The sequence below is a fragment of the Bubalus bubalis genome, chromosome 16, assembly GCF_019923935.1.
Source record: "Bubalus bubalis isolate 160015118507 breed Murrah chromosome 16, NDDB_SH_1, whole genome shotgun sequence".
Taxonomy (NCBI): domain Eukaryota; kingdom Metazoa; phylum Chordata; class Mammalia; order Artiodactyla; family Bovidae; genus Bubalus; species Bubalus bubalis.
In genome coordinates, this window is record NC_059172.1 from 10,847,201 (window position 1) to 10,875,033 (window position 27,833).

The following is a 27,833-nucleotide window of genomic DNA, read 5'->3' on the forward strand; positions in this document are numbered from 1 at the left end:
ACACACAGGAAACAACATTTAAAAGAAGAGACTCTGGTTCAAGAAGTCACAGAGCTCGACAGAAGAATAGCGCCTGGCAAAGCAAGGTGTTCATCTGCCTCTGGCCTCTTCTCATGATCCTGGGGCTCATCAGTCTTACAGCATGGAATGGAAACAAAAAAAAGCACGAAGGCTGGGTAAATTTTCCCCATGGGGCGCGAGGGAAACTCTAACTCCCTCGCCCTACTTTCAGCTGTTTAAATCCATCCTCCTTCTCTCTGCTTTTCTCTATCTTGGTTTGGAACTGATCCAGCATGCTGCTCCTAAGTCTAGGGGTCAGGAAGACACGTGCTTTTATGATGCAACAAGGGGCAGCCGCTTTGTCTGTTTTGGGAACCTTGGTGACATCAGAGACTAACCCTTGAATCTCGGGAGCGTGTACCGAAGACAACACTGAGTCAGAAGAAAGCCTTAGTCACGGGGCTACTGAGCTCTACAGGGAAAAGCACTATTAAGGTAACTGAGTCTGTTCCCTGCAGGACGGCTCCCGCTCCTATCTGGCTTGGGTTTAAGTGACTCAAGTAATTCTCCGGGGGAAACTAATCTACGCGGAACAGCTGCCACTAGCACGGCATTTGCCGCTCTTCAGCTGAAATTTCTCATGACATCACTCAATTCCTCCTCCCTTTGAGAGGACAGTTTCCTCTTGTATTACGAGCAGTCCAGGGGGCAGCTTGGAGATACACTGGAGAGAGAATACCCCCTCTGCTTTTCACTCAGAGGCCTGAAACCTGTCTACGTGTCTCCCAGGAAATGGACAGGCAAGGAGACTCGGTTAAATAAAGTGCTCCCAGAGTATGCAGCTTTCCATTACCATAGCACACAAGCCAACATGTTCAGGAGTCGAGGCAGACTTCAACAAAACTCTGTTTGGGTTGCAGCAGCTGTCTGCCTGCGGAAGGCTCCCGAGTCACTGATGTGTATTACTATCTCCACTTTGCTACAGGCACAAGGAACAAAGATGTAGGTTTACCCTCCCCCGGAGGCAAAGTCCATTCATATTTCTTCAACCGAAACCGGAGATGGCAGCGAGGAGGGGGGGAAACGGCTTATGGGCAAAATCATTGGTAAACACAGCCACATCGGTTTTTAATCTGCCTAAAGAAAATATGTGATTTCACAATGTGATTCGGGATTACTGTTCTCACAGTAAACGTATTTTGAACACGAACTGCAGGCTGTCATTTAATAGGACTCCAAGCTGGAAAGTAAATCCCATCCTCATCCTCCAGACAGCCACGAGAGCAGCTGGACCAGCCTCCGGAAGTGTCTTCATGGAGGAAGGTTTGCTCAGCCTCAGCGCGGCTTCCCTCTCCAGGATCTCACATCACCAGTGCGCCCCTCGAGGGTCAGGATAAACTGTCCGAAAGGTCAAGTTTATTCTTGGTTCTCTGGAGTGGTACTCTTTGGGCACTCGATGCTAAATGGAAATATGAATAACTCTGACATAAACACACTTACACTTTTACTCCAAAGCCATTTAAAACTTATGAGGACACAAACATATTTCAATTTTATCTCCCTTCAATGAGCAGCAATAGCTCTTCAAAGTCTTGTGGAGAAAGGTTGTCTTCTCGGAAACAAATCCCCACCCCCACCCTCACAGGGAGATCTTTTCATTTTCTTCTAAGTGCTGTTCTTCCTCGCGGCCTCCTGCCATTTCTCCAAAGCTCAAAAGACAACACACAAATGACTGAGACCACAGAGAGGCACAAGGTGCTCTCCCATGCTAGGTATTCTTACATTAATTTGCACACCTTAAAAATGGCTTGGCCGAAGCTGCGGAGCTATGCAGCCCCATATGAGAGCCATTGGCTGCCTGAAGCTCTAGCTTAATTGAAAATGCAGTTCTTCAGCACTCGAGGCATATCTCAAGGGATCAAGAGTCATGTGTCTGGTGGCGAGTGCACTGGGTTGCACAGATACAGAACACTTCCTTCATCACAGGAAGTTCCACTGGACAACGCTGCTCGAGAGGGCCATTCTGTCAGCAGTATCAAAACTTCTTGGAAATGAGGTCAGTTTATTGCCTCGTGCTCCTTATAAAAGCAACTTGCTATCGCCACATTTAATACAGAAATTAATCATCGTGAGCCCGTCGGCAAACTGCCTCCCCATGACAGCGAGTCCGTGTTACCCGCACGTCCTCACCTGCCAGTCCGCCTGCGTGGCCCCTTCCATGATTAACAGGGTCCCATGATCCAAGGGTATCTTCACTCTCTCCACATACGTGTAGTCTCCATTGTCTTCCTAGAAAACAGCATTCATGGCACTGAATTTCTTTTTTTCACTTGTGTGATCAAGATGCAACAGAACATGACACTGGTCAGAGAAATGGCAACTCCACCTCAGCCAGGCGGCAGGGCTTCGTTTACCAGCTCTGTCACTTGGCAGCTGGCTGGCCGTGGGCAGGTTATTTCACCTCTCTGTGCCTGAATTCACTCATCTGTAAGAGGAAGATGTGGTATTACCTGCCTCACAGTGCTGCTGTGAGCCTCAGCTGATGCATGTGTGAATCACCTGGAGCCCAGCGGGTACTAGGTACAGTGTAATAGCTATTAGTATTCATATTATCAGCATCCAAACTGCAGAAAAGTACATTCTGGCCTATGAAGGAATTCAAAGTCATTTATACAATAATTCTTTACATCTGCCTTATTCTGCGCCCTGTGTTTTGACATAGTGTTAGGAGAACAGGCTTTCAAACAAGATGTGGTGTGATGAGCTTTGACCACCTTTCACAGTTTATGCTAATTCACTAATTAATATCTATGTTAAAACTGATCATAATTCTCCCTATAGCTACTTTGGTATTTTGGAGATACATTCTCATTTCTTTCCAGAACAGTCAACAGCCAGATTTTCTCAAAGAAGGGGACTCTGCCGTGATCAGAACAGTGTTGCTAAACTGAGCCTGGCTGTGTAAGCCTTTGAGAAAGGATGGCAACTTGTGAGCACCTAGAATACAGATGCCCATATTTACACTGCCCTTTCTTCCAGAGCTCAAAGTCAATCCACAGACAACATCATAATGAAGCTTCCCAGCACGGGCTGCGATACGGCCCACAGGCGGTGCCACTCCTCCGCCACCGCTGACAAAGGGGCACATTAAACAACTTCCTTCCTCACGCAAGAGAGAGCACGTGGAGAGCTGAGACTGGGACAGACCCGAGTGTCCTGACTTCTTCACTCCATTCTGAGCAGATCCATCCATTCATCTGCTTCACTTCCAATGCAAGAGATTACATTTAAATTACTGCAGGACTGATTTTGCTGCAATGCTGTGTTTATGTTTATCATTGCAGGGGTGCTTCTGAGAATGTAACTGTTTACAGTGATTTCCCCCAGGAAAATCAAAACCAAAGCAATAATGAACTTTTGTAACAGTCTAGCTTCCAGGCCCAGCCCTTGGCAGTGACTTTGCCAAGCACTGTCACAACTTTCGTAAGCAGAAGACACAAGCAATGTTTGAAATAGCTTTCAGTCTCAGTGACTGATTTTGTGTCTGCCACCTTCTGCTTTCCAGTAGCAAGCACCAAAACATTTACCTCTGACCCCCAGCCAACCACAGAGGACTGGGAAGGTGACCTTGTCTGCAGGTGGGCCAGTTCCAGCTCAGAAAAGCAAAAGGGTGCTCTCTGAAAAAAGGACTGCAGACAGATGCACGTCCTACTGAAGAAAAGGTATCAGAAGGCAGCGCGCTGCTCGTGATCAGAGGGTCCAGGGCTCCTTGATTTAGGCTGTAAGTCAGTCACCAGATCAAGGTTCGACACAGCTACAGACAGAACTGCTGCTGCCCTCTGCATAACCCAGAAGTACAACGGGGCTTTAATCTATAAATCGAGCACTGGGACAGGAGAGTACAGCAGACAGGAAAGACACTTAACATAACAGGAAGACAAGCCTGAGACGATCTCCTAGAACATTAAAGCATTATTGAGATAATATTGTACATCAACTATACTTTAATTAAAAAAAACAAAACACTAAGAAAGAAAAGCATGTCCTAGGAAGAAGGAGTTGTATATGCGACAGCCAGAGGCCAAGAAGCCAAGGCCCATCATGCATACACAGGTCTGTGAGACCAGAGGGCAGGTCTAAGGAGTGATTTGGAGAAGAAGTTAGGAGAGTCAAGAGTCAGCACTTTCTAATCCAGGGTTGCTCTGTCAGAGCCACTGTAATGAAATGCAAATCTGATCTCAGAATTCCCCTCCCTTGTTTAAAATACATTAATGACATCCCAAAGGTTTCAGGATGGAGTTCAAATCCATTAGCCTGGCACCCAAGGCCCTTGATGACCTGCCTGCTTCCTTCTCTTTAGCTTCGTCTCCTACATCCCTTTCACGGGCACCCTGTGCTCCAAATAAATGGAACTCCTTAACAGTGTTCCAAACGTGAAAAAAAAAAAAAAAGTCATTATTGGGGAGGAGGAGGTGCTAAGGCCAGCGGAAGAGAAGAGGTGAGCACTGTAACCCTATCTGGAAACATGAAGCAGGGAGAGAGGATTCCAAACCCAGGAGGGGTATATCAGCACGGACTGAAAGTGATGCTCAGCAGAGCCACGTCTCCCTCTCCAATTCTAAGATCTGAGTTCTTCAAATGAGAGAAAGCCTCAGGGTGGTTTGAAACACATCACATCCAGTATAACCCTTAGTTGTACCAAACAGCAAAAGAGGGTGAGCCTTTTCTTGGCAGGGAGCTACCTTGATCTGTCCCCGAAGGAGATGGTAATACCAGCACACCCACAGGGAGAGGTGAGGTCATTACTCTGCTGCTCGTCATTCGTTCCTTCAAACACCCTTGGCTCAGCAAATGCATTCCTCGTTTCCTTCTCAGGGGAACTTCCCGACCCAGGGATCGAACCCAGGTCTCCTGCACTGCAGGAGGATTCTTGACTAAGCCACCAGGGAAGCCCCCCATAATTCGCAGAAGGACACAGACGGGAAAGAGGACAGGGGATTCTACCAAGGCAGCACTGGGCTCACAGACGCTTCCTTCTCCTGAGACTGGGGCAGCAAAAGACCACACAGCCACCCTTCAACGCAACCAAGATCCACAGAGACTTTTTCCACCAAGGAATCAGATAAAGGGCCAGAGGAGCTCACGTGGCTGAGCATAAGAGCTCAGTTGATAAATGGATAAGCAACAGTGGAAGCATGGGTCTGACTGTTTAGAGGAGCAAGCTCACGGCTATTAAGCACGGTTGTTACCCAAACATGGCTCTGAAACCCTTTTGATTTACTCAGGTCCTTCTGCAAAACAAAACAAAACAAAACACATCCTCTAAAAAGCCCTGGCTTAGGATAAAATTTTCCATTCCTGATCCCCATTCAAAGAAACTTGTAGGGCCAGAGTCAGTCTACAGGGTGGGTTTTGCTACTGATATTCTTGGTTTCCCACATACTTGAAAACTCACAAGTAGATGGAAAAAGAAAAAGAAAAAAAAATTTTTTTTCACATTAATGCTAATCAACATTCTCACTCCCTCCTCAAACACAGCCAATTCATTTGAATGCTTAATTATACTTTTCAATGAATGCTGGGATTTTCCAAAGTTTCACAACTCTTACCAAGATCTGAGTCTATGCAGTTTCCTTTAGAAAAATGCTATTTAGGGGGGGGAAAAAAAGCCTGGATGTATTTATTGTCATATCATTACAGATATCTGTAAGATAAGATATAAGAAATCTAAACATTCTTCATTCCCTTGGAAAGGAAATCTTCACACTGTATGAGATCGATGCAGATCTTTCATGTAATTATGGCTTTCTTGTCCTAAAAAGGTGTCTTAGAAATTACAAACATCAGTGCTTAAAAACCATCATTGGCATAGTTTTTTTCCCTACTATAAGAGTTCACTAGAGTAAATGATACGCTTGTAATTACCTGTTCAATGTCTGCCTTTTTGATCTCTGATAAACTCCATGAGGGGAAGATGATGCTGTCTTTCCCTTTTGAAATATGCTCAATGCCTATCACATATATCAATAAATATGTCCTGAATGACTGAAGAAAAGCACCAAGAAGAAATAAAAATCACCTTTAATCCCATCATCCAGAATTCGTACAACACAAACACCAGGAATATTCTATACATACAATCTTGCACTCATTTTTAACACTCTCCTGTGAGCATTTCCTACATCTTAGATGTACAGTATTTCTTAAAAATGGTTATATAATATTCCTTTGCATGAACATATCCTTCCTCCTTTAAACTCATAAACTATTTTTTGACCACCTGGATATGTCAGGCACTGTGCTGAGGATACAGCAGTGAGGTATGCGTGGTTGGAAATAGATTTTAATATACCACTAATACTTTAAAAAAAAAAAAAGGAAAAAGAAAGAAAAAGCTACTGCAAGTAGATTCTGGGCAAAACATCTCTGAGTGTATTTCTAGGCTACATTCTTTTCTTTTTTTTGGCCATGCTGTGTGGCATGTGGGTTCTTAGTTCCCAGACCAGGGATCAAACTCATGCCCCTACATTGGGACCACAGAGTCTTAACCACTGGAAGTCCCTAGAATAAATCCTTTAAAATGGAAAAACTGGGTCTAAGGGCATGAACTTAAAGGCACTTTGATTTATAGTATCAAACCGCTTTAAGCAGATTGTGGCAATTTATAATTCCATCTGGAAAATATGATAGTACCTACCTTCTGAGAACATCACCAATATAGAACATTATCAATTGACAATGATGAAAAAAGTTTAGGGAAAAATGGCAGCTCATTCTTCAGACATAAAGTTCTTTAATTACTAACCAAGTTCACCATTTTCTCATATGCTTATCTGCTGTTTGCATTTCTTCTACTGCAAACTCTGTTCATGTCTTTTGTCCATTTTTCTACAGGATGTTCACGTTTTTATTGATCTGCAACCATATATAGTAAGATATTTCCCCTTTGTTATATTTTCTGTAAATATTTTTCTAACTTGCTATTTGACTTTTAACTGTGTTTATGATGTTTAACACAGAATAGTCAAAAACTTTTACAATCAACTCTGCTGATCTTTCTTTGATTCCCTTCATGGTTTTTATGCTTAGAAAGCCTTTTTCCCATTCTCAGGAAACCTAAATATACAACTGCATTTCCTTTCAGTAAAAAAAAAAATTCTGTATTTTTTAGATTTAACTCTTTAATCCACCTGGAGTTGGCTCCCCACTCCCCTGGGTCCAAGTGTTTTTTCCTAACAATTTCCAGGTACTTAAACCAAGTCATCCCACTAGACCTTCTGGACACCATCAACCATGGTGTAAGCTGCTAAAATGCCAGGCATGTTAGGGACCGTATGTACCCAGCACTGCTAATTCTCACCACAACCCTGCAGGGGACGTGATATTCTTCATTTTATTATAAGCAAACAAAGCTGGAGGGAAAGTACATTTCTAAGGCAAAAGGCTGGCAGGAGACATGGAGGCAAGTATTTGAACTAAGACCTGCCTGGTTTTAAAGTCTGTATTTTTTTTTTTTTCCACCTTACTGTGCTCTCCAAAGTGCTTTCTTTCTTCTGAAATCCTGTAATACTTCCTGTCTGAATGACACGGCACCCTGTCTCTTCTGTAAGGGTCACAATTACCAGCAGGTGGCATAAGCAAGGGGCGTGGGGCAGGTGCAACACAGTGGGGAGTGGGGACCATGGACACCAGGCAGCTCGGGACTTGTGTACCCTCTGCGGCTTCCTCGTTATTCCCCGGGTGTTGCCTGATCTGGATTTTCTAGGGAAGCTGATAAATGGGATTTTTATGTGATCTCTCCTGAGTTATAAATTTTGCCAACTAACTTGGTTTCTTTAAAAATACTGGGAAGTATATACACAAGTCTGAGGACCAGTTTCTGCTTAAGAGCTGCCCAACTGAGCTGCTGGTGGACCTATCACAACTGCTTCTCTTATGCTCACCTCTGGTCATCCCACATAAGCTCCCAAGCAAGCCCAGATGTTACCTGCCCAGCTTCTTTGATGACCCTTTGCCATTCCACGTGATAGTGCCTGAAACAAAGCTCAGTACACATATGCTGCTTCAAGTATCGTATTCTTAATCTCAGTGATCCCAACACAATCAGAAAAGGCCATGGATGCAAAATATGCTTCCAAATTAATGATCTTAGTCAACAGTGAGACATCTGGTTTTCCAAGTCATCTCTGATCTCCTGGATAAGCTACTTACCTAGAAATTCTTCCATCTTTTTATTAATAAGATGCTTATAATAAGAAAACAAATGAACAGAAAGGTCAAAACAAAGTAGAAGCCTGCTACCTGTTTCTCATTTCCAAAGCTCAGGAAGCACCCGACATGCAGTAACTATTATTGCTTTGTTCACTGAAAGGCTTCAAGGCTACAGGGGCCCTTGAAGGCTGGAGAGGACTTAAGTTCATGAGAAGCTGGTGTGTATGTGTGCTAAGTCGGTTCAGTCACGTCCAGCTCTTTGCAACCCTATGGACTGGGGCCCACCAGGTTCCTCTGTCCATGGAATTCTCCAGGCAAGAATACTGGGGTGGGTTGCTAGGCCCTCCTCCAGGGGATCTTCCTGACCCAGGGGTCGAACCTGTGTCTTTTACGTCTCCTGCATTGGCAGGCGGGTTCTTTACCACTAGCGCCACCCAGGAAGCCCAGTGAGAAGGTGGAGAGCACGTCTAAGGAGCAAAGAGATAAGTCAGCAGTATGGTGCAATCACACAGGGACATCAAAGTCGGTTGGGCATAGATTTGGTGAAGATTTGACAATCTGGCTGGAAGAGTTTACATTTTATACCCTGTGTTCCAGCAGGAGCAAGTAAAGACTTCTAAGTTGGAAAACAAACTGATGAAAGCAGTGAGCTCAGTCTTGGCTTTCTGCTCCTCTTTCTCTATTCTTCTGCTCTGAATTGATAATGGGCAATTCCATAGCTTTACATACTATCTAGATTATTAGTTTCAACTCAGTTCAACAACCGATTGTCCATGCCATGTGGAGCAAGTGCCTTAACACAGGGCCTCAGCCACCTCACCCGTGCGATGGAGATGCCAGCAGCGTCGACTTCGTAAGATTCCCGGAGGCTGCGAGGGAAGCACTGAGAACAGAGCCGGGCACGGACTCCGCACGAGGCACCCGCTGTCCATCACTGTCCTTCACTGTCGTTACTGTTGTTATCCTGACAATTCCCAAAGGACACCTCTAGCACAGGCCTGTCATCTGAAGCCCTGGCGCCATAGCCAATTTGGGAGTCTCAAGAATCTTGAATCTAGCATGTAGAAGAAGGATCTCTTGATTCCTCCACAATCCTCCCTAAACAAGAGCAAAACAAAATGCAAACCCCCTGCTCCTCTTCCATCTGAGTAAATAGCACCTCCATCTACCAACTGATTGAGCAAGAAACCTGGTTCACCCTCAAAAATACACCTCAAATTCATCTACTGTGTTCCTCCTCACTGTCACCATCTGAGTGCAAATCAGCAGTCTCCCAGTAAAAACACTGGAACAACCTTTTAGTCTCCTATTCTTGCCTCTCCCCGAATTATTCTTCACACAGCAGCCAGAGTGTTCTTTTTAAAATATAAACCAGAGCATGTCACAACCTCATTCATTCCCATTGCGCTTGGAGTAAAATCTAAATTCAGAGCCATAACTCCAAGTCGTAATTACGCCTCTCCATTGAATCAACAGTTCTCTAGCTCCCGTGACATCCAGGAAGGCACGGTCCGTGTCTGCCACATTTACGCTATTTCTCCAGAGTTGAGCATTGTGCCCGACACATAGTGGGTGCTCAATTAATATTTGTGAGCAGGAGGAAAGAGAAGAAAGAACAAATAGAGAAAATAAACTGTTCCTGAAAATATCTGGCATCTGGTTATCAGAACTGAAGGAGAAGAGATTAGAATTATGGATATCAGAGTGGAAAAAGGCATTTTAGTATTTTAGGCATGTGGTAAAGAGAGCCTGAAATGAAGCCACTATTAGAAGGATGAGTTTTTCGGACCTTTCAAGAAAGAATTAAGAAGATTTGGAACTAAAACAATTGAAATGAGAGAATGGGGAAGAACTGAAAATAATTTACGATTAAACCTGTCCAAGAGAGTAGTGACATCATGAACATAATGCTACTTATGAGCAGGCAGAATTGTGGAGTTTTCTGAGAGAATAACAGTAAGTCTACAGTCTCAGGTTACAAGTCATGTGCTGTTGTAAGTAGAAATGTCTCATGACAAAGTGATGACTAGACTGTGAGATAAAAGTCAAAGCTGGAATTGAGATTCACAAGTTGCTCCACCAAAGAAGAAATGGTTGAAGCCATAACAATAAATGAAATCCATTTATGTATTCAATCAAAACACACATATACACACAGTGCTAAACGCTGGGGATGTAACAATAAAGGAGACAGAAATGGACCTTGCCTACATGGCATTTACAATCTACTCCTATTTCATAATTTCCTTAAAAGTTATGTAGACAAAGATGACAGAATCAAAGACAATCCTGAATATCTATATTTAAAGGGGTTGAATGCAAAGGGAAGAAAACACCGAAGGAGGCAGAAACGTAACAGTGAGAAAAGTGTGAGAACAGCTAAGATAATACAGTATTTCAGAAGCCAGGAGGAGCAAGAAAGGGCAGCTAATAGACGGCTGAGTTTCAGGGAGAGAGATGCTGGATGCGGGTGAGCAGCATCACAAGGAGGAAGGCAGTGACGACTGAGGAAAGGCCAGACTACTTGCTCTTCAGGACGATGGTATCACCGTATCACCAGCACGGTGAGATGGAGCTAGAGAGCAGCTTCCAAAAGTGAGTTAAGCTGTAGGAGAGGGAACCTGCAGATGCAGACAACTGATCCCAGAATCTGTGCTTCAAAAATCAAGAAAAAACCAAGATGTTGGAGCGTCTGCAGAATCAAGCAAAGGGTTTTCACAAGATGGTAACAGACAGAATAGGAATTTCCCTTGCTCTCTGGTCCAAGAATCAGATACATAGTCGAGCTGCTTGACAAGTATGGTTAAGGCTTTACCGCAGATTAAAATGATAATTGAAAACTAAATGCCAGCATGTGCTACAGCTGCTTAGACTGCTGGAGCCAAGTGTCCCTTCGCTGGCCCTGCTTCCTGAGTTAGGACTATGCCAAAATGTCTCCTCTCCTCTCTTTCAGTCTTTTCTTTCCAGCTTGTGTTCCCAATCAAACTATGGTGTGGCCTTGCCCTTGAGAACCTGGCTGGCTTCTAGACAGACTGATGGATTATCAAAGTCTGCAGCTATATTTGGACAGTAAAGTTGTTTCTACAACACCAATATAAGAACACAGCTGGACCCGTTGTTCATAGCGGTAATATATTTTTTAAATTTGACATAAACAAAACATATTAGTTATGGAAATCATGGAAACAAAATAAAGCTAGGACCCCACAAAGTCATCTCCACAGCTAGTCTGCTGACTCAGACCAAACACTTTCAGAGATGGCATCTTCAACATGATCTGAAAAACATTACTTTAAAAAAAAAAGCAGCTGGTTTTGAAATAAGATCTGATAAAGTAGGAAACTAGATGGGATAGCATAGACTTTTTTTTTAGGCCTCGCCATGCAGCATGCAGGATCTTAGTTCCCTGACCAGGGACTGAACCTGTGCCCACTGCAGTGGGAACACAAGAGTCTTAACCACTGGACTACCAGGGAAACCCTTGGGAAACCATAGATTTAAAGTGACTTGAGGTTATCCGTTCGAAACAGTTTTGAACTCTCTTGGCACACAGAAATATTTGGGCTTTTATCAAACTCTTTTCCTGATTTTTGACGTGGATTTGGCAGGGAAGGTTCCAGTGAGGTGAGTGAGAACGCTAGGCATGAGGGCCTGGCATGTGCAGTCGGCCAGCCCAGCCCAGGCACATCCAGTGATCGTAAGAGGCAAGTGCAGTTTACACTGCTACACCTGCCACCACTGTCTGTTGCTGAGAGAGTGCTGGGGGTAGGAGGGTTGAAAAGTTACCGAATTACGCAAAAACAAGGCTGGCTTTACCCTTACTGCTACAGTCACTCTAGCTATACTAAATGTGCATTTAAAACCAGAAGATTTAATGTAATGAAGATGCTGTTCTTGGTGATATAATATTTCTAAGAAATGCAACTTAAAGGAATTGCTATTTTGAAAGAGCTTCTACTCAAGACTGCAGCACCAGAAATAAATGCTCTCCTTCCTCAAAGAGCGTACAGGACAACTTCCATGAAGCCTGACATCCAGCTGACCCCAGTTACCAGGAAAAGTGCAGGGTTCTCCAGTCATCCATTACATCAGAACACTTATTCCCAAACCATCCCAGGACATAACCTGATTAAACACAATCCCCCACACCTACCCCTGGCCCTGCCACTGTGTCTGCTGGAATTCTCATTCAGGGATGAGCAAACGCCCCCAGATCCTCAACCTCGTGCTCTGAAGGTTCCCTCTACCTCCTTGTCCTAATCAAAACCTGGCTCTCTCCAGAAGACTCCAAACTCTCAGGAACTCTCTCTCCTGTGGAAGGTGATCATGTCACACATCGACAGAGTGAGGGGATACTCCTCATTAACACCTTCAGACCATAATTCCCAGGCATGTCTTAAAAATGCTTGCTCCTTTGAGCTCATGTCATTGAAGCTGTCCACCTCTCTCCTTCTCTGCCTTGGTCCCAGGAGGTATAACAATCTCTTAATTGGTCTCCTGGCTCCCACTCTTGCTCTTGTCTAGTCTGAGCTCCACGCAGTAGCAACTGACCTTGTAAAATTTCAATCAGATCATGTCACTCTTCCGCCTAACACATTTCAATGGCTTCCTGATGTACTTAAAACCCACTCCTTCCTGAGGATCCTGAGTCCTTGTGTCATCTGGCCCCACCCACCCCTTCCATCTCATCACATGCTCCTCTCTGCACTTGCTCACTCTGCTCCTCTGTTGGGCCTCCTTCTCCTTCCTCAAACTCACTACGCTCTTTTCTGCCTCAGCTAAGCAGTCATCCACCAGGAAAATGTGGCTTCTTAAAGAAAATTACCAGAAGGCTCAGGAATAGTTTTTCAGAGCATGGCAAAGTGGAGGGGGAGGGGAAACTACCATTAAGGCAAGGTTTTAAAAAAAGTTTGTAAGCAGACCTCATACCTAGTCAGGACACACACGAATTTGACAAATCACTTTGGAAAACGCTGTTCTCCCAAGATTAAAAGTGCTCTCAGTGGCAAAACCAGGAGGTTCTTTGCAAAGATTAGTTATTCCCAGTGGCAGTCAGGACACGGACTCTAGCTTGAGACAGCCCCCAAAGAAGCAAATGGCGATCCCAACTCCCCAAAGACCTCGTCTGTAGAGAACTGAGGTCCTACGAGGACTACTTATCTTTATCCACTTACACATGTACCAATTTATCCCCCACTCACTGACTCACACTCTCCAAACACTGCATGACCCTAAAGACAGGAGCTCAAAAACTCAGTCGCCATTCCTGATCCACAGGCCACTTGACCCTCCCCGAGTCTCCCCTGCACCCCCTCAATGAATGCCATTCACAGGGTGAGGCAACCCTGGAGGTTAGCCTCACTGCCGTTCATTTTCTTTTTCAATTTCCACAACTGAAAAGTCACTGTAGCATCCACCATTTATAACAGCTTAAAAATTCACTGATCACTGCACCAACTTTCATAGTGCCTTTCATGGGAAAACTTTCCTATTACTCCCATAAAGTTGCTACCAATTATCATCCCATTTACAAAAATGGAATGAGTATAAATGAAGCAGATAAGTGCTTTTTACAGGCATCAGTAACAGAAACAGGAAACGAAACCTGATATTTTAAATTTCATTAGGGACTGTACTAAAAAGATGATGATTATCAACAGTTCCTTTTGAGTAGTTCTTGTAATTTCTCAGAACAGATGCAGTAATCAGAAGATGGACTAAGAAGAAGTATGGATGCCTGGAAGAGCAGCAGTGGGCGTGGTGGCTGAGGCTGCGGCTCAGTCACCACCCCACGAAACACTGTACAGTCTAGTCTACCCGATTTTCAAATTTAAGCTAGTCAGCTTATATTATTTTGGATTCCAATATCCTCAATTCTTCTAAAGCCCTGGAAAAAATACTGATATTTATGATTAAAATGACCTTTTTAATATCCCACTCTTCCCAGTTGTGTGTAAACAGGGAGGTACTAGGAACTCGAATGCACTGGCAACTCTCAACCTCTCCCATCACAAGTGGTTTTACAAACATCTCTTTTGGTATTATGAACAGAGCTCTCATTCTTCAGAAGGTGCTAGAGAAAGGAATGGTTGGAGAAATTTCCCAACTTGCCTCAACTCAATCATCTTGAGGTAGATAGAAGCCCCTCACATTTTCAGGATTCAGCTGATAAAGGATAGTGCTTATGCATGGGTAATTTTCTAGAAAACAAGGCTTTTGGCATCTAAACCTCCAGTGCATCACAAACTTCCTATTATCTAATACTCACCCCCCTCCCCAACTCAGCCATCACTGTTTCTATGGTAACCGACAGAGAAATAGCAGCCTGCCAAATGGCTTTTGTAGTTCCTTTTCCAGCCTGTTTTTCAGTATAGAATTAAAGCTATACTGGGAAAAGAACCAGACTAATCTTTATAACAGGGACACGATGCAGCCTGAAAAGTACAACTGGGTTTGGGACACAAACGTAGAAAAGCTTTAATGAGCCTACCTTGGGAGAATAAAAGAGGTTTTTGGTTTCTTAAAAAAAAATGTCTACAGAGGTATAGTTGGTAAGCTTTACTTTTGTCTTAAGATAGTATATTCTGATGTTGGCCAGAAGATAGATACAATGCTGTTCACTCAGGTTTAACTGAATTAACAAAAGAAGGGATGGGTGAATGAAGGAAAGGCTACCATGTCTCCAAGTAGCTTATTATCATTAAAGGAAGTGGTAATTGACTATAAAATCAAAACAAATGAGCAGAGTTGACAGACTTGGACAGGGAGATGAGGATCAAGGATTGGCATCTTGGAGGAGTGAATGTTTAATCCTAGGGATGATGCATGCGCGAAGCCGCCTGAGCCAACTGCATGAATCAGAGAGACACTGACGCTTAGGGAAACAAAGATCTCCTTACCATCTCAGCACAGCAAGAAATTGTTAGGAATGCGATGTGTGGAACTGGGGCAGCTTTCAGAAGATCAGCGGCTACAGAGAACTACTCAAGGTGCCAGACTGCAAAACAGACAGCTGCCGCAGGGGTGGGGGAGTTCGAATGTTAAAAAAAAAAAAAAAAAGGCTAATTCCCTTTGAAAGTGGCCCCAAACAGATGCTTTTCTGTCTCAGATCTGCATACTTGAATCAAATACAGGAAATCTCATGATTCCCCTATGTCAGCTTTAGATGAGAAACTTTGACTCAAGTCAAACAGGTATTAACTTCTTCTCCTTTGATAGGTTAAAACTAACTGGCTTTTGAAAAAGATGCCCTCCCACGATCTCTAGCACACTCCAAATGTCTTGTTGACAGACATGAAAATTACAATCTTTAGTGGCATAGCGAGACAGGTTCCTAGGAGCTACAGAAAGTCAGACTCCTACAAATTCCACACAGAAGACTAACTTGAATTACACTTTTTATTTTATGCTTTTAGCTTGAGTTATATGAATCATGAGTCATGTTCTCAAAGCTATCACCATAGTTAAGGAAGAAAAGTAGACAGATTTGCAATAACCATTTTCCTTTCAATCCTTCAGAAAAGGGATAAGATAAAGATGATGTGCCCTACGATACATTCCCAAAGATGTCAACTCAGAGAAAGGCTTCTGTAGTTCAAGTTTAGCTAGATTTGTAAAGCCCAAGATGTTTTAAATCTGTTAAAGAAACTTGAAGAAATTTTTCCAAAAGTTTAAACCTGGGTTTTGTTTATCCAAGAATGGAGTTTATAGGTTCTTGGAGAGGGGCGAGGTGGGGAGGTGGTGGGGAGGGGAAGTAATTTTAAAACTGTATTCACTAATGCGTGATTATAATTTCAAATATATTAACCTTCAATTTCCCCATCTTAAGCAAAAGTCAGAATTGAAGGAATATACAACTGCATCAAATTCAATCACAGTTAAGACTATGCCAGAAGCAAAAACTTATTAATCAGTAACCCAACATACTGACGGAGAAGGCGATGGCACCCACTCCAGTACTCTTGCCTGGAAAACCCCATGGGCGGAGGGGCCTGGTGGGGTGCAGTCCGTGGGGTCGCTGAGGGTCGGACACGACTGAGCAACTTCACTTTCACTTTTCACTTTCACGCATTGGAGAAGGAAATGGCAACCCACTCCAGTGTTCTTGCCTGGAGAATCCCAGGGACGGGGGAGCCTGGTGGGCTGCCGTCTGTGGGGTCGCACAGAGTCGGACACGACTAAGCCACTTAGCAGCAGCAGCAACATACTGACACATTTGCATTTCTTCCCATATCTGTTTCCTCAGCCAACTTTGTTTCAAGATCTCAGACAAATTTTCTTACTTATCAGATAGGTATTTTCATCAAATCAGCTACTACAGTTATAGTGCAAATTCCCCTGCTATTGACAGATAATTAAAGGGATTGAACCACATTTTCGGTGTTTCACGGCCTGTGCTTTCACTCTTGTTCATCAAAATAGACTCTAAGAAGCCTTGAGAAGACAGTTTCAGTAAGTATGGTCAGTGTCTCTTTTAGAGATTTTGTTCCAAATGGTTGCCCTCAGACACAATGCTAAGTGGTAGTTACATTTTCTATCCACCCATTAACCTATAATATAACTGAATTATATTTCCAAGAAATAATTCTTGATCACCATGAATATGTTCTCATATGAGAAAATGACCTTCAGCTGCCTAGAGGGGAAAAGGAATAGAGGTATTCTGGGCACCAGAACACTGTTAATGCTTCAGTTCAGTTCAGTCGCTCAGTTGCGTCCGACTCTTTGCAACCCCGTGGACCGCAGCACGCCAGGCTTCCCTGTCCTTCACCAACTCCCGGAGCTTGCTCAAACTCATGTCCATTGAGTCGGTGATGCCATCCAACCATTCCATCCTCTGCCATCCCCTTCTCCTCCCGCCTTCAATCTTTTTCAGCATCAGGGTCTTTTCAAATGAGTCAGCTCTTCGCATCAGGTACTTCGCATCAAGTATTGGAGTTTCAGCTTCAACATCAGTCCTTCCAATGACTAATGCTTAACAGTTGGAAATTGCTTGTACAGTAAAACTAATTATCCTACAAAGCATGCTTCAGGAATTCTTAACCTTAAAATCTGGAAATAGGCCAAAAAATGTTTTTTAAAAAGGGTGATGGTGGTGGTGGTGGTGAATGTATGTGTAGAGAAAAACGATAACTGAATACTTAAATACTTGGCAACAAAGAAAGTCACTGCAAAGAACCAGAGACTCAGCTTACACCAAAGATTATCCTGGATCCACCAGAGTTTGCTGTCCACTCAGAAAGCTGGAAGGATAACCCTGGAAGGGAGACGGAGCACTAACAGGGGCCAGATCATCAGCTCCAGGAGGGGAAGGATGACTTCATCTCACTTACTCATGGCTATAATCCCAGCTCCCAAGACCAGGCCTGGCAAAAAGGTGGTGTTCCGTATGTCTGGCTTGAGGGTCTGAACTTTAAAATAAGACACCTGGTGTTTCTCTGCCATTCACACAGCAGAGGACTTATGAAGGGCAGGATGAACTCCTCATATGTGCGAACGTAGGATTTAACCAAGTGGAAGCCTGCATATAAAAGCTAACTGTGCCTGAAAGGAACATGGCAAAGGCTGGGGAGCCTGCTTCTTAGGCGGTTCTCCCTGGTACACTGAGACTGTGAAGCTAGTCAGAGTGCCCAGGGAGCAAGTTCACTCAGGAAGTCACCGGCAACTGACAACTACCCCCAATCCCTGCCAACACAGACCAAAGCTTCTGTGTAAACAAAAGCAAATACAACCCCATCGATGGAAGATATGCCAAGGAAAGGTGCTTAATGGAGTAAGTGCAAAACAACACAATATGCTTCAAAATACCATGTTTGGAAACCCAAATACATGTCAGGAAAACAGCCCAAGAAGTATATCTGATGAAGAACAGACACAAGCACTGACTGCCTGATAATTACACGGTCTGGATTAGGTCATACTCAAAACACAGCCCTGTAGGCCGTCCACACTGACTATGTCTGGTTTAATGTTATAAGCTAAATGATTGGGAGCCTTGGTTTAAAAAAAACACCCACATGCAAATCCTGGAAATAAGATAATTTGGTAGAGCTTTGCTCTTTTCTTAGAGTTCCTAGTATCTTTCTATCTATTTCAGTCCTAAAGTTCTACACTTCTTGATTAAAAACACACACACACACACACACACACACACACACAAAGAGCCCTCATACCCCTCCAACGTATTAAAATATAGGTAAGAGCTGGGCTGAACAACTGAAGTTATTCTACAGTTTAGTCACTGCTTGTCTAGTCACCTGGCTGGAACTTCCTCTCTGAAAGAGGTACCGTTCATCTGGATTTTAGGAACTGGCTAAGAAGGAATGGGGATGAGTGCGGTTCAGTTCAGTTCAGTTCAGTTCAGTCGCTCAGCTGTGTCCGACTCTTTGTGACCCAATGAATCGCAGCACCCGGGGCCTCCCTGCCATCACCAACTCCCGGAGTCCACCCAAACCCATGTCCATTGAGTCGGTGATGCCATCCAACCATCTCATCCTCTGCTGTCCCCTTCTCCTCCTGCCCTCAATCTTTCCCAGCATCAGGGTCTTTTCTAATGAGTCAGCTCTTCGCAACAGATGGCCAAAGTATTGGAGTTTCAGCTTCAACATCAGTCCTTCCAATGAACACCCAGGACTGATCTCCTTTAGGATGGACTGCAGTACTTCCTTTCAAAGAGGACAGGCAACACTGCCATGAAGAACACTTAGTTAAAATAAAGGCTCCTGAAGAAGGGCATCTTCCCTGAGCCTCCTTCCTTTCCCTTCTTGCCCCTACTCACTCGAGCTCTGCCTTCCAATTACTTGAGTAATGAATAATGTCTGTCTACCCCCATTTCCATGAGGACGGTGACTGTGTCTGTCCTTTCCACCAATGGAAATAAGCCTCTGACACCTGGCACACGGCAGGCAATTTCTGTTGCAGAAATGAATGAATGGCTTCTTTGGAAGTCAAAAGTTATCCACAGGATATAAGCCATCAGTTGAAAACATTTCATCAACCAGACACATACTGCAATCCCCTAAATCTGAAAATAGGAGCCTTTTAGGAGCCCGGCTTTTTTCCCACAGATCATTAGATAGCGGGAGGAAAAGAAAATAATAAAGGGGCTACTCACTGGCGGGGGCTTCTTTCTCATCTCAAACATGCGTGTGGCACCAAAACTGAGTGAAGCGATGGTGGGGCACCTCCCCAGTGAAGGTTCGTCATCGCTGTGCCAGTCCACGCTGTCCTTCTCATTTCGGTAAAGATTGCAAAGCAAGGAGTTGAAGGTGTGGCCAGTGTTCTCTTCAATTTGGTTCTTCAGCGTGAGCAGCACAGGATGCCACTGCAATCAACAGGTCAAGAGAAGGGGCAGAGACAGTTTACATGAGATACAAGGTGGCAGTCACAGGGAAAAACAGGAAGTGCAAAATCAGTCACGCTATAAACAGGGGCTTGGAATAAGCAAACCATTTGAAACGTAATAAGGCCAGAAGAGAAGTCGCATTCTCTCCCATTATGTCTATTCTGAAGGAAGCTGACCTCTGCGGTTCTATTAAGGTGCTAAATTTGGTGTAGCAATGTCATGAAGACCAGGCCTATCCTCCCATCTCATCCTTTCCATGTTAAACGTATGACCCTCCAGAGAAGTAACTGTCCGTGCACTCTGGGCGGTCGCCTCCGTAAGGCATGGAGGTGGCACGTGGAGCAGGAAGCCTGCTTTGTCACCACAGCTGAGGAGCCATCAGGAGTCAGCAGATAAAGACTCAAGTCTGAGGGTGAAAGAGCTCTCCTTCAGGGTGGCCCTCTGTTCCATTCCTGTGCTGTGCATAGTCACTCAGTTGTGTCTGACTCTTTGTGACCCCATGAACTGTAGCCCGCCAGGCTCCTCTGTCCATGGGGATTTCTCCAGGCAAGAATACTGGAGTGGGTTGCCATGCCCTCTTCCAGGGGATCTTCCTGACCCAGGTCTCGAACCCAGGTCTCCCACATTGCAGGCAGATTCTTTACCGCCTGAGCCACCAGGATTCCATTCCCATTTTATCACAAGTGGCAAAATTGCTCTTTGAAAGGATATTCAATATTTCTAGAGTGGCAAACTTCCTAAGACCAGAACCCAGAGGGGAAAAACATTCTACAGAATGGAGTCATGAAATGGCTGTGAACTACAAAAGATTTAAACAGTCCACAGCCCTGCCTCCTGAGCACCGAGTTCATATCTGTAGTTTATATTCAGAACTCACCATCTTGCCATACATGCTTTAGGAAACTGTGACGCTTGACCTTAGGTTGCACTAGGGAGCTATAATCAGGGCAGCTCTTATGGTTCTGGTTAGAATTCTGTGTGTCTTGCCTTCCAAGAAACCTCAAGTGCTTTACGGAAGCTTCCTGTAGGACAGGGCTTCTCGCTCCACTACCAAAATGACTGAGGAGGGAACTCCCTGGCAGTCCAGAGGTTAGGACTCAGCACGTTCACTACTGAGGGCCCGGGTTCAACCCTTGGTTGGGGAACTAAGATGCTGCAAGCTACGCAGCACAGCCAAAAAAAATTACTGAGGACCCCAAAGAACTTCTACGTGTTTGAGTTATAGCTGTGACAGCTACCATGTTAAAAATTAGAACTAAAAAATTTTTAATTTTTGGTTAATTCGTTTAAAAAATAACAGCCCCATTACATGCTAACCCAAGTAGTATTTTATGAAAATCAGCTTTTTTCCAATACAAAAAAATTAGTGAGAAGAGTGGCACTCTTTTGCAAATCTCTTCAATGTCTGATTTAACAGAAGAGAGTTGGTTCTAATATCTGCTTCTGCATTCAATCTGTTAAAATGTTTTTGTTGACACATACAAAGAAAACTGCCTTCACACAGACATGTAGTTTGAAAAAGTTAGAAAAAAATCTTTTCAAATAACCATAGATATTCTTTGCTATTAAACCAAAGCTCAACTGTACTGATTTCTTAAAGGTTAGAGGCATTGTGGAATCTGAAACGACATCAACACACTTTTTATGTTATTACATCCAAATCCATTGGTCCAACTTGCACTTTGGATGGATCGTTTAATCTTGCAGGATTCTGTAACATCAAGCACTGGTCATTTGGAAAATACTGGCTCACTGAGTCATGTAGATGCTCTTACTGCTGACGAGTTTCATTATACACCATAAAAAAGTCATCTCCATTAACATTACCACTGATCTCTTCAGAAAAAGCTAAGTAATGGGAAGGATACGAGTTTTTCCAGAATTCCTCACATTTCCTTGAAACTTCAACTTTTATTAGTGTCAAACTTTTATTAAATCCTGTCCATTGTTTTCCTAGAAGTGACACTTCACTCACTTATGAGAAAATGTCTGCTGAATACTCAAGTCTGAATAGTGTGTGTGCACCAGTTGCTCTTCCAAGTAAAATGGTCCAGGATAAAAGTAGCTAGTTCAGCTTCTACCGTAAACAATCACACACAACCATCATAAATCATTTGTAGCAGAAATGCCTTATGCATACTTTCCATTTCATGAAACAATTTTAAAAGATCAAGATTTAATAAAATAACGCTTATCACTTCTTCAAAGGACACCCTTGAATGAAACCATCTTTTTTTTTTTTTTTTTTTTTTACTGGACGTGCACGTGGTAAAGAAAACAATGATTACTAGTACGGTCTGGTGGCAATGCCTTGCTTCATACTGCTGCTGCTGCTGCTGCTAAGTCGCTTCAGTCGTGTCCGACTCTGTGCGACCCCATAGATGGCAGCCCACCAGGCTCCCCCGTCCCTGGGATTCTCCAGGCAAGAACACTGGAGTGGGTCGCCATTTCCTTCTCCAATGCATGAAGTGAAAGGGAAAGTGAAGCCGCTCAGTCGTGTCCGACTCTTAGCGACCCCAAGGCACCACAATTTTAGTCACCATTGTTTTTGTCTAGTGCAAACTCAACACAGTGAAAAATGTCACCTAGTCTTAGTAATCTCATAAAAATAATTTTGACCCTGTGGATTCCCAAAAAGAATTTCGTGGACTCCCTCCAGGGATCCACAGATTCTACTTTAAGGACTGCCACTCTAGGGTTTCCCTGGTGGCTCAGTGGTAAATAATGTGCCTGCCAATGTAGGGGATGTGGGTTCGACCCCTGGTTCGGGACGATCCCACAGGCTGCAGAACAACTAGGCCCATGTGCCACAAGCCACTGAGCCTGTCTCTAAGCCCAGGAGCCGCAACTCCTGCAGCCCATGCACCCGAGAGCCGAGCTCTGCAACAAGAGATGCCGCCACAGTGAGAAGCCTGTGCGCCGCAACCAGAGAGAGGCCCCCACTCTCTGCAACTAGAGGAGAGCCTGCGCAGCAACAAAGACCCAGCACAGCCAAAAATAAATAAATATTTTAAATTATTAAAAAAAAAGAACTGCCACTTCAGAGAACCCCTTCAGAGTTCATGTTCTGTGTTTTGAAGTGAAGAAATGTATGTTCAGCAAAGGAAAGCATAATATCATTCTTAGGTATATACCATGACTATTATCAGGTAAAACTTCCAGGGAGCATATGTGGGACTCAGCTTCACTGTCTTGTGGAAATCATGTTAAAAGCTGGCATTCCGTGTTACGGATAGCGGCATTACATTCTTAGCAGAGGACTTTCTTTATTTTACTGAAGTAACCCTGGTTTTTAACATCATATTTCGACCATGCACATGCGTGTGTGCTCAGTCGCTCAGTAGTGTCCGACTTTTGGTGACGCTAAGGACTGTAGCCCGCCAGGCCCCTCTGTCCATGGAATTCTCCAGGCAAGAATACTGGAGTGGGTTGCCATGTCCTTCTCCAGCCATACAGCACGTTCAGCTCCACCAAACACTCAGTTTCCATCCGTCACCACACAGGTGACCTCCACCTGTTGTGCCCTCCATTCTGTCCCCTCCCCTTCGGTAACCACTACTCTGCTCCTTGTACCTGCATGTTTGGTTTGTTCATTTATATTATTGATTTTTTATATTCCACACATAAATAAAATCATACAGAATCTGTCCCTCTCCACCTGACTTATTTAACATAATATCCTCAAGGTCCATCCGTGGTCTCACAAAAGGTAAGATTTCATCTTTTTTAAAATGGCTGGACCATGAAGAAGGTTGAGCACCAAAGAACTGATGCTTTCAAACTGTGGTGCTAGAGAAGACTCTGGAAAGTCTGTTGGACTGTGAGGAGATCAAACCAGTCCATCCTGAAGGAAATCAGCCCTGAATATTCATTGAAAGGACTGATGCTAAAGCTGAAGCTCCAATAATTTGGCCACCTGATTCGAAGAGCCAACTCACTGGAAAAGACCCTGATGCTGGTAAAGAATGAAGGCAAAAGGAGAAGAGGGCAGTAGGGGATGAGGTGGTTAGATAGCATCACCAACTCAATGGATATGAACTTGAACAAACTCCGGGAGACAGTGGAGGATAGGGAAGCCTGGCGTGCTGCAGTCCATGGGGCTGCATAGAGTTGGACACGATTTAGTGACTGAACAACAACATATATATAGACACACACACGCCCCCCACATCTTCTTTATCCATTCACCTGTTGATGGGCACTTAGGTTGTTTCTGTATCTTGGTTATTAGGAAAAATGCTGTGATGAACACAGGGGTGCACATATATTTTCAAATTAGTGTTTGCATATTCTTTGGATAAATAACCAGAAGTGGGATAGCTGGATCATACGGTATCTCTATTTTTAATTTTCTGAGAAATTTCCATAATGGCTGCACCAATTAAATTCCCATCAACAGGGTATGAAAGCTCTCTTTTCTCCATATCCTCACCAGCACTTGTTATTTCTTGCCTTTTTGATAGCAGCCTTTCTAGCAGGTATGAGGGGATGATATCTTACTATGGTTTGGACTTGCATTTCCCTAATTAGTGATGCTGAGCATCTTATCACATGCCTATTGTCCATTTGCCCTGGAGAAGGACATGGCAACCCACTTCAGTATTCTTGCCTGGAGAATCCCATGGACAGAGAAGTCTGGCAGGCTACAGTCTCCGGGATCACAAGAGTCAGACACGACTTAGCAACTAAACCACCAACACCACCACCATTATCCATTTGTATGTCTTCTTTGGAAAAATATCTATTCAGCTCCTCTAAGGCAGAGGATTTTAAGAAGTAAACTACAATAACAACAAACAAAACTTAGATCATTAAATAAATGTTATTAAACTAACCTACATTCAAGAGTGAAATTCCATAATAATGTTATTAAGCTGTATTTCCTATTTATTTTATGGCTTTAAGCTATCTTTAACCTGTATGTGGGTCAAGGAGTAACACTTTCATGGAACAACTGACTGGTTTGAAATTGAGAAAGGAGTACGACAAGGCTGTATATTGTCACTGTTGATTTAATGTATATGCAGAGTACATTATGTGAAATGCCGGGCTGGATGAAGCTCAAGCTGGAATCAAGATTGCTGGGAGAAATATCAACAACCTCAGATATGTAGATGATAACTCTCTAATGGCAGAAAATGTAGAGGAACTAAAGAGCCTCTTGATGAAAGTGAAAGAGGAGAGTGAAAAAGCTGGCTTTAAACTCAACATTCAGAAAACTAAGATCATGGCATCTGGTCCCATCACTTCATGGCAAACAGAAGAAGAAAAAGTGGAAGCAGTGACAGATTTTTTCTCCTTGGACTCCAAAATCACTAGATGGTAACTGCAGCCTTGAAATTAGAAGACACTTGCTTCTTGGAAGGAAGGCTATGACAAACCTAGACAGCATGTTAACTTTGCTGACAAAGGTCTGTATATTTAAAGCTATGATTTCTCCAGTAGTCATATATGGATGTGAAAGTTGGACCATAAGGAAGGCTGAATGCCGAAGAATTGATGCTTTCAAATTGTGGTGATGGAGAAGATTCTTGAGAGTCCCTTGGACTGCAAGGAGATCAAACCAGTCAATCCTAAGGGAAATCAAACCTGAATACTCATTGGATGGATGAATGCTGAAGCAGAAGCTACAATACTTTGGCCACCTGATGTGAACAGCTGACTCACTGGAAAAGACCCTGATGCGGGGAAAGTCATTAGTAGTCATTAAGCATAGTCAAGGATATTTAGTTCTTTCTCAAGGGCTATAGATAACAGTTTAGCCCCTAAGTCATATCTGACTCTTTTTGTGACCCCATGAACTGTAGCCCACCAAGCTCCTCTGTCCATGGGATTCTCCAGGCAAGAATACTACAGTGGGTTGCCATTTCCTTCTCTAGGGGATCTTCCCAACCCAGGGATTGAACCTGTGTATCTTAAGTCTCCTGCATTGGCAGGCCATTCTTTACCACTAGGACCACCTGGGAAGCTCGATACTGGGAAAGACTGAAGGCAAAAGGAGAAGAGGGCAGCAGAAGATGAGACGGTTGGACAGAATCACTGATTCAGTGACATGAACTTGGGTGAACTCTGGAAGGTGGTGAGGGACAGGGAGGCCTAGCATGCTCCAGTCCACGCGGTCGCAAAGAATCGGCCATGACTGAATGACAACAAGAAGCAGCTTATCTTCGTGGGGATAAAGATCAGATGTTAGAATCATACGCTTAACAAGAAACACAAGAACGTAAAGGAGGATGATAGCTTTTCGGCAATGTAACTGAGAAACTAATTAGCACTTCCTTGACTTGCTTAGGGACTGAGCTAACACCAAGTCTGCATTATGTTTCTAAGTGAATATATTTTTTTTTCTTGGTTATTTTTGGTGGTGAAGTAAGTAGAAAAGGAGAAAACAAGGAATAATGAACTAGGGGATTAATTTAGACTCTCCAACCAATACGCTATATACAGATCCCGCAGAACTGAAAGTCTAAATTAAAATCCAGCGTCATCTCACTGTTCAGTGAAGACATTCTATCCTTAAAAGACATTTGAGGAAAAGAGTATGAGAAAATACAAGGACCTATTTGGTGGACTTCAAACAGTGTTTTGCAGAGACCCAGGTACCACAGAGACGCCTCTGGGACCACAGGAGAAGAAAGGAGGAGAGGTCAAGCTGGTGGGAATACCAGACAGTGTGGGTCCTCTTTTATTTCCACACAGTGGATTCATATAAGATTTAACTTGGAAAAAAGACTAAAAGGGACTTCCCTAGTGGTCCACTGGTTAAGAATCCACCTTCCAGTGTAGGGAACATGGATTTGATCCCTGGTTGGGGGATAAGATCCCACATGCCGCAGGGCAACTAGCGAGCCCGCAAGCAGCAACTACTGACCCCATGCGCTCTAGAAGCCACCCACCCACGCTCCACAATGACGGAAGCCTGCAAGTCACAACCAGAGAAGCCCCCACGTGCTGCAACTAGAGAGAGCCTGCATGCCGCAATGAAAACCCAGTGCTGCCAAAAAAAAGACTAAAAGATGTTTAAGTACCTATGACTGAACCTCCTCCTGTGCTATGGAATACTAAGCTTGAGGTAAAAATAACTTTAAAATTAAACTAATATCCCCAACACATATATACACATTAGGGAATCTTCCCTTAAAAAATCTGAGAAAGGGACGTCTGTTTTGCTTTTGTTCCAGATGGTATACAAACTAAATCTATTAGCAATAAATACAAAGTTATGAGCCAGTCAAATTCAAATTAAAGAATTCTAATATGACATTATACTAGAATATGTTAATAATACAGCAAAATTAAATGTAAGTATATGAATAACTGATTTTATTTTTATAGAAAAATTCTCTACATATATTTGATTAAAAAGAAAAAAAAGACTAGAACCAAATCATCAGATGGAAGCACTATCCAAAATTTTAATATTCTTCATATTTATCTGCAGTTTCTAAATTTTCAGTAATAAACACATATTACTTACGATATAAGAAAAGGGTTGTCATTTAAACAATTCTTTTGAAGAGTTGTCAAAATGTCCCCAAGCATAAGTGGTCACTCTATCTCAGCAGACCTTACATGTCTTATGTTTAATCTAAAGCAGTGGTTCTCAAGCAAGGTCAATTTGGAACCCCAACAGATGTTTAGCAATGTCCAGAGTCATTTTTGGTTGCCTTGACTGGGTAGGGGGTGCCTCTGGCATCCAGGGGGCAGAAGTCACAGATACTGCTAACCATCCTACAATGCACAGGACAACCTAACAACAAATAGTTATTGTGCTTGAAATGTCAGTGATACCAAGGTTGAGAAATCCTGTTCTGAAAGATTAGCTAGAATGAAAGAACTTCTTTCCCACAGGCTATTTAATCCTCAACTTCTCTGCTATAACTGTTGATAAGAAGATACACTAATTCTGACAGAAACATAGCCAGCAGTTTATGCTGGACTGGCCTAGCTCAATTCTCCTCATGTTTCCAAGTCAATTTCAGATATAAAGGGTCTCTCAGTACTTCCCTGGGTTACATTCTAAATGCAGCCTTAGAAACCAGAGCACCCATCCATCTCTTCATGTGAAAAAGTCATGTTCCCTTCAGTCAATATTTTATCCCTGAACATTTTAGTAAAATGCTAGTTTATGATAAGAAATTACTAGAAGTTCTAAATGTGTCACATTTCTCTTTATTCCAAGGCCATAAGCAAAAACTCCCTTTTCTTCAAAGTCTCCTTCAAAAAAAAAAAACCCCACAAAAACCATATTATTATTTGCCAAAGGCAAGATTCCAAG

The 27,833-nt window shown here is 43.3% G+C and overlaps 1 protein-coding gene across 4 annotated transcripts in view; it reads right to left on the reverse strand.

Moving 5' to 3' along the window:
• Positions 1-1,100: 1,100 nt before the first annotated feature.
• The window catches only part of ALKBH3 (alkB homolog 3, alpha-ketoglutarate dependent dioxygenase), a 42,406-nt gene continuing 15,673 nt past the window's right edge, over positions 1,101-27,833 (reverse strand). For all 4 annotated transcript variants that reach the window (XM_006047220.4, XM_025266198.3, XM_006047222.3 and 1 more), the window contains 3 exons: positions 19,325-19,534; positions 2,191-2,289; positions 1,101-1,459 (listed from right to left, as the gene is read on the reverse strand). In XM_006047220.4, coding sequence (XP_006047282.2) covers positions 1,367-1,459; positions 2,191-2,289; positions 19,325-19,534 — 402 coding nt within the window. In that variant the 3' untranslated portion in view covers positions 1,101-1,366. The remainder of the gene's footprint in view (positions 1,460-2,190; positions 2,290-19,324; positions 19,535-27,833) is intronic.